Source organism: Tachyglossus aculeatus, chromosome 20 (genome assembly GCF_015852505.1).
Source record: "Tachyglossus aculeatus isolate mTacAcu1 chromosome 20, mTacAcu1.pri, whole genome shotgun sequence".
NCBI classification, from domain to species: domain Eukaryota; kingdom Metazoa; phylum Chordata; class Mammalia; order Monotremata; family Tachyglossidae; genus Tachyglossus; species Tachyglossus aculeatus.
In genome coordinates, this window is record NC_052085.1 from 15,438,012 (window position 1) to 15,451,801 (window position 13,790).

A 13,790-nucleotide genomic window follows, 5' to 3' on the forward strand; every position below is an offset into this window, starting at 1 on the left:
AAGCAGCGTGGCTCAGTGGAAAGAGCCCGGGCTTGGGAGTCAGAGGTCATGGGTTCGAATCCCGGCTCTGCCACTTCTCTGCTGTGTGACCTTGGGCAAGTCACTTAACTTCGCTGAGCCTCAGTTCCCTCATCTGTAAAATGGGGATTAAGACCGTGAGCCCCACGTGGGACAACCTGATCACCTTGTATCCCCCCCCAGCGCTTAGAACAGTGCTTTGCACATAGTAGACTTTTAGACTGTGAGCCCACTGTTGGGTAGGGACTGTCTCTCTATATGTTGCCAATTTGTACTTCCCAAGCGCTTAGTACAGTGCTCTGCACATAGTAAGCGCTCAGTAAATACGATTGATGATGATAGTAAGCGCTTAACAAATGCCATTATTACATTACATTAAGGGGCAGAGCCAGGATTAGAACCCAGGTCGTTGCTCTATCCACTGGGCCAAGCTGTTTCTCCAGAACTAGCTCTATCCCAGCTGGAGGCATCCAGTCCGATTCCTTCTCCTGGAAAAAAGGATGGGCCCAGCCTTGCTCAATTTATTCTGCTTGGCCATATTAGAAAACTTGGATGCGGGTATGAGAATGTGCTTCATCGGAAACCTGTCCAATGCAACAGACTTTGAGCAGCAGCCAAAGTCCTGGAGACAATCACTCAAGCATCGCTGTAGGCTGACGATGGAACACGCGGCTATAATCCCATTTACCAAGCGTGCCAGAGGCGGTGAGCCGGAGGTGACTGAAAAAAGACTAGGTGATTTATCTGCGGACACCAGGCAAGCCATACACACAACCGGACACCGAATCGGCAACTGGGAACTAAATACCTTCGCGGACTACTGTTTCCGGGGTAGCACACGGACCGGGACCCAGCGATAGACAAGAACAAGAAAAAACATGAATGCAGATTCCCTGCCCAACCTTCGGGAGAGTTTCAAATGGAGGACGGCAACAAGATGGTGTTGGGAAGCGGCATAATAATAATAATGATGGTATTTGTTAAGCGCTTACTGTGTGCCAAGCACTGCTCTAAGCCCTGGGGGAGATACAAAGTTATCAGGTTGGCCCAGGTGGGGCTCACAGTCTTAGTACCCGAAGAGGTAACTGAGTCGCAGAGAAGTGAAGTGACTAGCCCAAAGTCACACAGCAGACAAGTGGCGGAGCTGGAATTAGAACCCATGACCTCTGACTCCCAAGCCCGGGCTCTTTCTACTAAGCCATGCAGTTTAAGCACGGGCCTGGGTTCTAATTCCGGCTCTGCCGCTTGTCTGCTGTGTGGACTTTTAGACTGTTGAGCCCACTGTTGGGTAGGGACCGTCTCTATATGTTGCCAATTTGTACTTCCCAAGCGCTTAGTACAGTGCTCTGCACATAGTAAGCGCTCAATAAATACGATTGATTGATTGACTTGGGCAGGCCACTTGACTTCTCTGAGCCTCAGTTACCTTATCTGTAACTCCATCTGTAAATGGAGACGAAGATTGTGAGCCCCATGGGGGATGGGGACTGGGCACATAGTAAATGCTTGACAATCACAGCAATTATTATTATTATTTATTATTATATTATAATATGATGTTATTAGTGTAATGATTAATATTGTTAATGACAATAATAATCGGGCTCCAGACTGAGCTAAAAGGTCTACAGAGATAAAGTGTTTGTTATCCAACCTTCTCTACGGCTAAGAGACCTTGACTTGCTAAAGATCCCACAGCCTGACCCCTTAAACAGCTCCAACAGGGTCGCTCACAGGCAACTCTCAACATCAAATGGCAATGCAATTAAACAAAGTCAATCCCCTGGCATTAACGCTCTGCTCTTCCGAACACAGGTATGCTGACTGAGGCAGGTGAGGAGAATCCACAACAGCCGAAAAACCACACGGCAACTTTTCACGGGAAGTCAAAAGCAAGGAGGCCAGAGGAAACACTCTAAGAAATGCAGTAAAACTATGCCTCGTGGATCTACGGCTATATATTAATCAGCATGGCACAATAATAACAATAGTGATGGTATTTGTTAAGCGCTTACTATGTGCCAGGCACTGTTCCAAGCGCTGGGGTAGATACAGGGCATTCAGGTTGTCGCACGTGGGGTTCTCAATCAATCATATTTATTGAGCACTTACTGTGTGCAGAGCACTGTACTAAGCGCTTGGGAAGTACAATGTGGCAACATATAGAGACAGTCCCTACCCAACAGTGGGCTCACAGTCTCAATCTTCATTCCCATTTTACATAAGAGGGAACCGAGGCATAGAGAAGCCCAAAGTCACACAGCTGACAAGTAGCGGAGCCGGAATTAGAACCCACGACCTCTGACTCCTAAGCCCGGGCTCTTTCCACAAAGCCACGCTGCTTCTCTAGAAAGGAGCTGTTCTTTAGGGGCAGACGCTTCTCAACAGTGGTGAGAAAAGGAGGCAAATGTTAAGTGTGGCCAACAAACCAGACGGCCCAGCGTTGTGTTTGTGTGCCCGTGCATATTGTTGGCAGGAATGGGGGTCTTGCATTGGCTCTTAGAGACCCCCCACAAACACACCCCTGCACCCACTAAGCTCTTAATAAATACAACTACTATCACCCCGAGGTAAACGTTATTGTCGGTTGCATCTTTTTCTAATACAAAGACAACTCTTCAGAAATTTTTTTTACAAAAAGCTCCTCGGGCTCCCCTTAATTAATTACCCTCCACCACAGGGCTGATTGTGTGGCTTAGTGGAAAGAGACCGGATCTGGGAGCCAGAAGGACCTGGGTTCTAATCCCGGCTCTGCCACCCGTCTGCTGCATGACCTTGGGCAGGTCACTTCGCTTCTCTGGGCCTCTGTTCCCTCATCTGCAAAATGGGGATTAAGAGTGTGAGCCTCATATGGGACGGGGATTGTGTCCAACCTGATTAACTTGTATCTACCTCAGTGCTTAGAAGAGTGCTTGTCACAATAAGGACTTAACGAGTACCATAATTATGATATAGGCTATGAGCTTGATCCTCCCTGAGCTGAAGACTAAGCCCAAGCTGAAGCGCTTAGTACAGTGCTCTGCACACAGTAAGCGCTCAATAAATACGATTGATAATGATGAAGAAGACCACCTTAAACCACCCAGCCAAGGGGGTAACAGGTACTGAAAACCACCAGGGCTTTCAGTTCCTGGGAGGTTCTGCCCACCAGGGCCCCATCTCCTTGGGAGAAGTGGGTGGGCAGCTAAGGATTTCCCCCCTCCCAAGTCTTTCAGCGGGCATCGGCCCCAGCCCGTCCTGCTTCTCGCCCAACTGGACTACCGAGGGAACGGCTCTCGGCTCTGCCCGTGCCCCACCACAGCCCCTGTTCCCTGAAGCCGACGATGCCCCCCGCCTTGGAGCTGGGATTGGGGTTCCCGGGGGGTCACGCTATGCCCCCTTGCCCCTGTGCCAAGGGGTCTGACTGCAGGGGTCGACCACCCCAGGGTGAGGGAGCACATGGGGGTCCAGCTGTAAGGTGTCGCCCACCTCCCCACTGGCTCTCTGGTCAAACACCTGGGGGTGAGTGCCCACAGGGCCCAGCTGCAGGGGGTCACCCACCTCTCTGGTCAACCGCTTGTGGGTGAGTGCCCACAGGGCCCAGCTGCAGGGGATCACCCACCTCCCCTCTAGTTCTCTGGTCGACCACCCCAGGAGTGAGTGCCCACTGGGCCCAGCTGAAAGGGATCACCCACCTCCCCTCTAGTTCTCTGGTCGACCACCCCAGGGGTGAGTGCCCACAGGGCCCAGCTGCAGGGGATCACCCACCTCCCCTCTAGTTCTCTGGTCGACCACACCAAAGGTGAGTGCCCACAGGGCCCAGGTTAAGGGGATCACCCACCTCCCCTCTAGTTCTCTAGTCGACCACCCCAGGGGTGAGTGCCCACAGGGCCCAGCTTAAGGGGATCACCCACCTCCCCTCTAGTTCTCTGGTCGACCACCCCAGGGGTGAGTGCCCACAGGGCCCAGCTGCAGGGGATCACCCACCTCCCCGCTGGCTTTCTGGTCGGTCACCCCGGGGGTGAGTGCCCACAGAGCCCAGCTGCAGCGGATCACCCACCTCCCCTCTAGTTCTCTGGTCGACCACCCCAGGGGTGTGTGCCCACGGGGCCCAGCTGCAGGGGGTCACCCACCTCTCTGGTCAACCACCTGGGGGTGAGTGCCCACAGGGCCCAGCTTAAGGGGATCACCCACCTCCCCGCTGGCTTTCTGGTCGGTCACCCCGGGGGTGAGTGCCCACAGGGCCCAGCTGCAGGGGATCACCCACCTCCCCTCTAGTTCTCTGGTCGACCACCCCAGGGGTGTGTGCCCACGGGGCCCAGCTGCAGGGGGTCACCCACCTCTCTGGTCAACCACCTGGGGGTGAGTGCCCACAGGGCCCAGCTTAAGGGGATCACCCACCTCCCCGCTGGCTTTCTGGTCGGTCACCCCAGGGGTGAGTGCCCACAGGGCCCAGCTGCAGGGGATCACCCACCTCCCCTCTAGTTCTCTGGTCGACCACCCCAGGGGTGAGGGCCCACGGGGCCCAGCTGAAGGGCATCACCCACCTCTCTGGTCAACCACCTGGAGGTGAGTGTGCACAGGGCCCAGCTGCAGGGGATCACCCACCTCCCCGCTGGCTTTCTGGTCGGTCACCCCAGGGGTGAGTGCCCACAGGGCATCACCCACCTCCCCTCTAGTTCTCTGGTCGACCACCCCAGGGGTGAGTGCCCACAGGGCATCACCCACCTCCCCTCTAGTTCTCTGGTCGACCACCCCAGGGGTGAGTGCCCACAGGGCCCAGCTGCAGGGGATCACCCACCTCCCCTCTAGTTCTCTGGTCGACCACCCCAGGGGTGAGTGCCCACGGGACCCAGCTGCAGGGGGTCACCCACCTCTCTGGTCAACCAGTCTGGGGGAAGAGCTCGTGGGGACCAGCTGCAGGGGATTTCCCCCACCTCCCTTCTGGCTTTCTGGTCGGTCACCCCAGGGGTGAGTGCCCACAGGGCCCACCTGCAGGGGGTTGCCCACCTCCCCTCTGGCTTTCTGGTCGACCACCCCGGGGGTGAGCGCCCACAGGGCCCACCTGCAGGGAGTCACCCACCTCTCTGGTCAACCGGTCTGGGGTGACTGCCCGTGGGGTCCAGCTGCAGGGGGTCACCCCACGGGTGGGGCAGGGCGGGGTGAGGCTGCAGTGGGGGTCGGGGGGTGGTCTTACCGGCGAAGCGGGCGGCGGGCTCTCCGTGGCCCCGGCGTCGCTGCAGGACGAAGTAGCAGTTGCACTTGTGGGTGACCCACAGCTTCAGCGCGTTCTTCAGCAGCGCCTCCTCGGGCTTCAGCCACATCCTCCCGGACCCCCCGGACCCCCGGGACCCCCGCACCGACACCCCGGGGGCCGGCCCGCCAGGAGCGGGAGGAGCGGGGGGAGGAGCTGCAAGAAAAGCAGGGAGAGGAGGAGGAGGAGCTGGAAGAGCAAGAGGAGGGGGAGCAGGAGGAGCTGGAGGAGAAGGGGGAGGAGAAGCGGGAGGGGAGGAGGAGAAGGGGGAGGAGAAGCAGGAGGGGAGGAGGAGAAGAGGAGGGGGAGCAGGGGGAGGAAAAGCAGGAGGAGGAGGAAGAGGATGGGGAGGAGGAGGAGCAGGGGAAGGAGGAGCAGGAGGAGAAGGGGCAGGATGAGGAGGAAAAACAGGAGGAGGAGGAGCAGGATGGGGAGGAGGAGAAGAGGAAAGGCAGAAGGAGGAGGAGCAGGATGGGGAGGAGGAGAAGAAGAGGAGGAGCAGGGGGAGGAAAAGCAGGAGGAGGAGAAGAGGAGGAGGAGCAGGGGGAGGAAAAGCAGGAGGAGGAAAAACAGGAGGAGGAGGAGCAGGATGGGGAGGAGGAGAAGAGCAAAGGCAGGAGGAGGAGGAGCAGGATGGGGAGGAGGAGGAGCAGGGGGAGGAAAAGCAGGAGGAGGAAAAACAGGAGGAGGAGGAGCAGGATGGGGAGGAGGAGAAGAGGAAAGGCAGGAGGAGGAGGAGCAGGGGGAGGAAAAGCAGGAGGAGGAGAAGAGGAGGAGGAGCAGGATGGGGAGGAGGAGAAGAGGAAGGGGAGTAGGGGAGGAAAAGCAGGAGGAGGAGGAGCAGGATGGGGAGGAGGAGGAGCAGGGGGAGGAAAAGCAGGAGGAGGAGGAGGAGGAGCAGGATGGGGAGGAAAAGCAGGAGGAGGAGCAGGATGAGGAGGAGGAGCAGGGGGAGGAAAAGCAGGAGGAGGAGGAGGAGCAGGGGGAGGAAAAGCAGGAGGAGGAGAAGAGGAGGAGGAGCAGGATGGGGAGGAGGAGAAGAGGAAGGGGAGTAGGGGAGGAAAAGCAGGAGGAGGAGGAGCAGGATGGGGAGGAGGAGGAGCAGGGGGAGGAAAAGCAGGAGGAGGAGGAGGAGCAGGATGGGGAGGAAAAGCAGGAGGAGGAGCAGGATGAGGAGGAGGAGCAGGGGGAGGAAAAGCAGGAGGAGGAGGAGGAGCAGGATGGGGAGGAAAAGCAGGAGGAGGAGGAGGAGCAGGATGAGGAGGAGGAGCAGGGGGAGGAAAAGCAGGAGGAGGAGGAGGAGCAGGATGGGGAGGAGGAGCAGGGGGAGGAAAAGCAGGAGGAGGAGGAGCAGGAGGAGGAGGAGCAGGATGGGGAGGAGGAGCAGAGGAGGAGGAGCAGGGGGAGGAAAAGCAGGAGGAGGAGAAGAGGAGGAGCAGGATGGGGAGGAGGAGAAGAGGAAGGGGAGCAGGGGAGGAAAAGCAGGAGGAGGAGGAGCAGGGGAAGGGGGAGAGGGAGGAAGAGCAGGAGGAGGAGGAGGAGGAGCAGCCTGCTGACTCCCAGGCTCGTGCTCTACCCACGACCTGAACCCTACCTCACAGGGCTGTTGCGAGGAGTAAACAACCAGTGTAAGCTGCTTCGGTAATAAAAGCACCACCTAGAAACCCCCCTCCAGGCTGTGAACTCGTTGTGGGCAGGGACTGTTTCTATTGCTATATTGCACTTTTCCAAGCGCTTAGTACAGCGCTCTGCACACAGTAGATGCTCAGTAAATACGATTGAATGAATGAAAGAAAAAGAGGGCAGGGAGCAGGGGGGCAGAGATAAGGGGGGCAGAGAGCTGGGGCTGAGAGACCTCATGCTCAGAGATCTGGGGGTCGAGAACTGGAGAGTAGAGAATGGGAAGGCAGAGAAACAATAATAATAATCGTGGTATTAAGCACTTTCTATGTGCCAGGCACTGTACTGAGCACTGCGCAGGATACAGGCATATCGGGTTGGACACAGTCTCTGTCCCATGTGGGGCTCATAACCTCAAATCCCCATTTTCCAGATGAGGGAACTGAGCCCCAGAGGAGTGAAGTGATTTGCCTGAAGTCAGACAAGTGGAGGAGCCGCGATTAGAACTCACAACCTTCTGACGATCAGGCCCGGGCTCGGGCCGTTACGCCATGATGCTTCTCGAGGACGGCGTAGAGGGCGGTGAGGTGGGGAGAAGAGAGATGGGGAGTAAAGAGGTGGGGGGCAAAGGGGTGAGGGATGGAAAGCTAGAGGGCAGAGAGCAGTGGGCCGTGGGCAGGGATTGTCACTGTTTTTTGTTGTGTTGTACTTTCCCAGGCGCTTAGTACAGTGCTCTGCCCGCAGTAAGCATTCAATAAATATGACAGAATGAATGAATGGGGTCAAAGAACAGGGGAGCAGAGGGCTGAGGGGGTCAGAGAGCTGAGGGTAACATGTACTTTCCCAAGAGCTTTAGTACAGTGCTCTGTACACAGTAAGCGCTCAATAAATATGATTAAATGAATGAATGAATGAACAGAGAGCTGAGGGGACCAGAGTCTTGTCTGGAATGCCCTCCCTCCTCAAATCCACTAATTACTCTCCCTCCCTTCAAAGCCTTCCTGAAGGCCCATCTCCTCCCAAAGGCCTTCCCAGACTAAGCCCGATTTTTCCTTATCCCGTCTGTGTCCCTTCCCTCCTGTGTCACTCCCTTCTGTGTCGCCCTACCTCCTTTTACTCTCCTCCCCTCTCCCCGCCCCACAGCACTTAGGTACATAGCTGTCATTTTATTTATTTATATCGATATCTGTTTGTATTGACGTCTGTCTCCAACCCTCCTAGACTGTGAGCTCGTCGTGGTCAGGGATTGTCACTCTTTATTGTTGTGCCGTACTTTCCCAGGTGCTTAGTACAGTGCTCTGCACACAGTAAGCAGTTAATAAATACGACTGAATGAATGAATGAACAAGAGAGAGAGAGAGAGAGAGAGAAAGAGCTGTGGGGCAGAAAGCAGGTCTACGTGGGACAGGTACTGTGTCCAACCCGATTTGCTTGTACTCACCCCAGCGCTCAGTACAGTGTCCGACACATAGTAAGCCCTTAATACCATCATTATTAAAGTAGGGGAACAGAGAGCTGGCAGGGAGAGAGTTGGGGGAGAGAGAGCAGATTCGTAAAGGGTCCAGAGGCAGAAGGGAGGGGGCGGGGGAAAAATAATAATTATAGTATTTTTTAAGCACGTACTATGTGCCTAGCACTGTTCTAAGCTTTAGGGTAGATACAAGGTAATCAGGTTGTCCCATGCAGGGCTCAGAGTCCTAATCCCCATTTTCCAGATGAGGTAACTGAGGCAGAGAACCTTCCCCACGGCACCTGTATATATGTATATATGTTTGTACATATTTATTACTCTATTTATTTATTTATTTTACTTGTACATATCTATTCTATTTATTTTATTTTGTTAGTATGTTTGGTTTTGTTCTCTGCCTCCCCCTTTTAAACTGTGAGCCCACTGTTGGGTAGGGACTGTCTCTATATGTTGCCAATTTGTACTTCCCAAGCGCTTAGTACAGTGCTCTGCACACAGTAAGCGCTCAATAAATACGATTGATGATGATGAATGAATAAAGCCATTCCATGGGTCACCCCCAGGTTGCTCTGGCAGCAGCATGGCGCAGCGAATAGAGCACTGGCCTGGGATGCAGAAGGTCATGGGTTCTAATCCCAACACTTCCACTTGTCTGCCGTGTGGCCTTGGGCAATTCACTTCGCTTCTCTGCGCCTCAATTACCTCGTCTCTAAAATGGGAGAGAAGCATAATGGCTCAGTGGAAAGAGCCCGGGCTCGGGAGTCAGAGGTCATGGGTTCATACCCCAGCTGTGCCAACTGTCAGCTGTGTGACTTTGGGCAAGTCACTAAACATCTCTGTGCCTCAGTTACCTCATCTGTAAAATGGGGATTAAGACTGTGAGCCCCACAGGGGACAACCGTAAGTGCTTAGTACAGTGGTCTGCACACAGTAAGCGCTCAATAAATACAATTGATTGATTGACAAACTGGGTTCATGGGTCCAAATGTCATGGGTTCAAATCCCGGCTTTGCCAATTGTCAGCTGTGTGACTTTGGGCAAGTCACTTCACTTCTCTGTGCCTCAGTTACCTCATCTGTAAAATGGGGATTAAGACTGTGAGCCCCCCGTGGGACAACCTGATCACCTTGTAACCTCCCCAGCGCTTAGAACAGTGCTTTGCACATAGTAAACTATTAACAAATGCCATCATTATTATTATTATTATTATTACTGCGAGCCCCATGTGGGGCAGGGATTGGGTCCAACCTGATTTGCTTCTAATAATAATAATTCTACCCACCCCGGCGCTTAGTACAGTCCCTGGCACATAGTAATCACTTAACAAATGCCATCGTAATTACTATTATTACTAATAATTATTATTAATTATTCTCCCCCTGTTCCAAAGCGCTCTGAGGTAGAGATGATTCAGACAGGACTGAGAGGCCCCACACGCCGGCGACGTGATGACGTCATCACGCCACGCCCCGACCCCCGCGCACTCCTGAGGCGCATGCGCGCTGAGGGTTTGAGCAGCACGCTCATTCATTCATTCAATCAATCAATCCTATCTATTTAGCGCTTACTGTGTGTACAGCACTGGACTAAGCGCTTGGAAAATACAGTTCGGCAACAGAGAGAGCCAATCCCTACCTAATATCGGGCTCACGGCCTAGAAGGGAGATACAGACAGCAAAACAAGTAGGCAGGCATCAGTGCCATCAAAATAAATAGAATTATTGAATAGAATAATAGTGCCATCAAAATAAATAGAATTATAGAATAGAATTATTAAGGGAAGAGCCTGGGCGGGGTTGAGCAGGGACCTGCCTGTCAGCAGCCCCCCCCACGTCTCCCCAACATGGATCCAAGATGGCGGAGCGGGCGTCGAGGTGGAGCCGAACGGCCCGTTGGGGGGCGGGACTAAGAGCGATGAACGAGGGCCATTGGATGTCAATTTACTGCTCGACAGCCAATGAGAAGCCGCGAAGCCCGACTGACAGCCCGGGGACTAATGAGGGTTCGCCCCTGGGGGGAGCGCCTTCGGGAGGGCCAATGGGAGGTGAGAGCGTCATCAGGGGGCGGGGATATGCAAATGAAGACTGGGTTCAAACCCCGCCCGTTCAAACGGCCCGCGGTTAGGTTATGGATAATAATAATAATAATAATAATAATAATAATATTTGTTAAGCAATTACTACCTGCCAATCACTGTTCTAAACTTTGGGATAGATACAAGGTAATCAGGCTGTCCCACGTGGGGCTCACAGTCTTCAACCCCCATTTTCCAGATGAGGGAACTGAGGCCCAGAGAAGTTAAGTGACTTGCCCAGAGTCACACAGCTGATGTGGCAGAGTCGGGATTAGAACCCACGACCTCCGACTCCCAACCCCGGGCTCTTTCCGCTGAGCCGTGCTGCTTCTCAGTACCCAGGGCAATGGTTTTATGTGGAGCCCTCCCAGGTGGGAGTGATTATGTATATTTGTAGGTGTGTTTATTATTATTATATCAACATTGTTATATTAAATATCAATTATCATGTTAAACTGTTATTTATTATTAAAATAATAATGATAATGATTTTTTTAAGCGCTTGTGTGTGAGACACTGTAATAATAATGATGGCATTTGTTAAGCGCTTATGATGTGCAAAGCACTGTACTAGGCGCTGGGGTGGATACAGGCAAATGGGGTTGGACACAGTCCCTGTCCCATGTGGGGCTCGCAGTCTCAATCCCCAGTGAGGTAACTGAGGCCCAGAGAATAATAATAATAATAATACTGGTATTTGTGTCCTTTCTATGTGTCAAGTGCTCAGGTAGATACAAGGTAATCAGGTTGTCCCGCATGGGGCTCACAGTCTTAATCCCCATTTTACAGATGAGGGAACTGAGGCCCAGAGAGTAATAATAATAATACTGGTATTTGTGTCCTTACTATGTGTCAAGTGCTCAGGTAGATGCAAGGTAATCAGGTTGTCCCACATGGGGCTCACGGTCTTAACCCCCATTTTACAGATGAGGGAACTGAGGCCCAGAGAATAATAATAATAATAATAATATTGGTATTTGTGTCCTTACTATGTGCCAAGTGCTCAGGTAGATACAAGGTAATCAGGTTATCCCGCATGGGGCTCACGGTCTTAATCCCCATTTTACAGATGAGGGAACTGAGGCCCAGAGAATAATAATAATAATAATATTGGTATTTGTGTCCTTACTATGTGCCAAGTGCTCAGGTAGATACAAGGTAATCAGGTTATCCCGCATGGGGCTCACGGTCTTAATCCCTATTTTACAGATGAGGGAACTGAGGCCCAGAGAAGGGAAGTGACTTACCCAAGGTCACACAGCAGGCAAGTGGCATAGCTGGGATTGGAACCCATCTCCTCTGACTCCCAAGCCCAGGCTGTAGCCACTACACCCTGCTGCTTCTCACATTATTTGTATCGATGCCTGTATTCCCCCGTCTCTAGACTGTGAGTTCGTTGTGGACAGGGAATGCCACTGTTTAGTACTGTACTTTATCAAGTGCTTAGTGCAGTGCTCTGCACACAGTAAGCACTTAATAAATATGAATGAATGAACTGCATAATTGCCTCTGGAAATTAATTCCATATTTACTACCAGCTGGGTGAGGAAGTGTTTCCTTTTATTGGCTTGGAGCCTACCCTCTGAAAGTTTTAATGAATAGCTCCTCAACTGTTATGAGGCTACAGTTCTGTACTTGCCCTGACCAATCAATCAATCAATCGTATTTATTGAGCGCTTACTGTGTGCAGAGCACTGTACTGGGCGCTTGGGAAGTCCAAGTTGGCAACATCTGGAGACGGTCCCTGCCCGACAGCGGGCTCGCAGTCTGGAGGGGGGAGACGGACAACAAAACAAAACATAGTAACAAGATAAAATAAATAGAATAGATATGTACAAGTAAAATAGAGTAATAAATAAAATACAGTAATAAATAAAATAGAGTAATAACTCTATTATTAACTATTACTATTACTATTAACTATTACTATTCTCCCCCTTTTAGACTGTGAGCCCACTTTTGGGTAGGGACTGTCTCTATATGTTGTCAATTTGTACTTCCCAAGCGCTTAGTAGAGTGCTCTGCACACAGTAAGCGCTCAATAAATACGATTGATGATGATGACCATATCCTTCATGACTGAATAAACCTCAACCTTGATTCCTCTCACCTTCATCTTTCTAGATCGAAGAGTCCCAAACTTTTCCTCTTATGGAAGCTTCTCCACCTCCCTGCCTATATTTTCTACCCTGAAAATATTCTTTTATTTAAAGGAAGCAAAATAATGCACAATTTTCCTTTCAATTTTCAGTTTGAAAACTGTTTTAAATATTTTCAAGTAATTAATTGTCCAGCACCAGAAACAAGGAGAAAACAAGGAGTGGTTTTATGACTGTCGTTAATGTTAATGAAAATTGGCATTTCAATATTCTATACTCATCCGAGCAGCACAAAGTACTTTGCACATTAATTATCCTAACAACCTTGTAAAGAAGGTAATGATGATGGTAATAATAATAAATAATTATGTCGTTTGTTAAGCACTTATTATGTGCCAGGCACTGTACTAAGTGCCGGGGTAGGTTCAAACACATCAGGTTGGGCATGGGACTACTTCAATGTCTTTTTTATTGCTGAAGACACCTAGATAATGACTTGCCTAAGGTCACAAAGCAAATAGCAGGAGAGTGCGGAATAAATCTCACGGTGATGATGATGGTATTTGTTAAGCGCTTACTATGTGCCAAGCACTGTTCTAAGCACCGGGGTAGATACAAGGTCATCAGGTCCATATTTATTACTCTATTCATTTATTTATTTATTTTACTTGTACATATCTATCCTATTTATTTTATTTTGTTCTATTTATTTATTTATTTTACTTGTACATATCTATCCTATTTATTTTATTTTGTTAGTATGTTTGGTTTTGTTCCCTGTCTCCCCCTTTTAGACTGTGAGCCCACTGTTGGGTAGGGACTGTCTCTATATGTTGCCCATTTGTACTTCCCAAGCGCTTAGTACAGTGCTCTGCACATAGTAAGCACTCAATAAATACGATTGATTAATTGATTGATTGATGTATTCTATTTATTTTATTTTGTTAGTATATTTGGTTTTGTTCTCTGTCTCCCCCTTTTAGACTGTGAGCCCACTGTTGGGTAGGGACTGTCTCTATGTGTTGCCAATTTGTACTTCCCAAGCGCTTAGTACAGTGCTGTGCACATAGTAAGCGCTCAATAAATACGATTGATGATGATGATGATTTTGTTAGTATGTTTGGTTTTGTTCTCTGTCTCCCCCTTTTAGACTGTGAGCCCACTGTTGGGTAGGGACTGTCTCTACGTGTTGCCAATTTGTACTTCCCAAGCGCTTAGTACAGTGCTCTGCACATAGTAAGCGCTCAATAAATACGATTGATGATGATGATGATC

At 51.1% G+C, this 13,790-nt stretch overlaps 1 protein-coding gene across 2 annotated transcripts in view; it reads right to left on the minus strand.

The window, feature by feature from the left end:
- The window catches only part of TBC1D8 (TBC1 domain family member 8), a 77,015-nt gene extending 71,641 nt beyond the window's left edge, over positions 1-5,374 (minus strand). For both annotated transcript variants that reach the window (XM_038761757.1, XM_038761756.1), the window contains exon 1: positions 5,195-5,374. In XM_038761757.1, coding sequence (XP_038617685.1) covers positions 5,195-5,321 — 127 coding nt within the window. In that variant the 5' untranslated portion in view covers positions 5,322-5,374. The remainder of the gene's footprint in view (positions 1-5,194) is intronic.
- Positions 5,375-13,790: the final 8,416 nt, after the last annotated feature.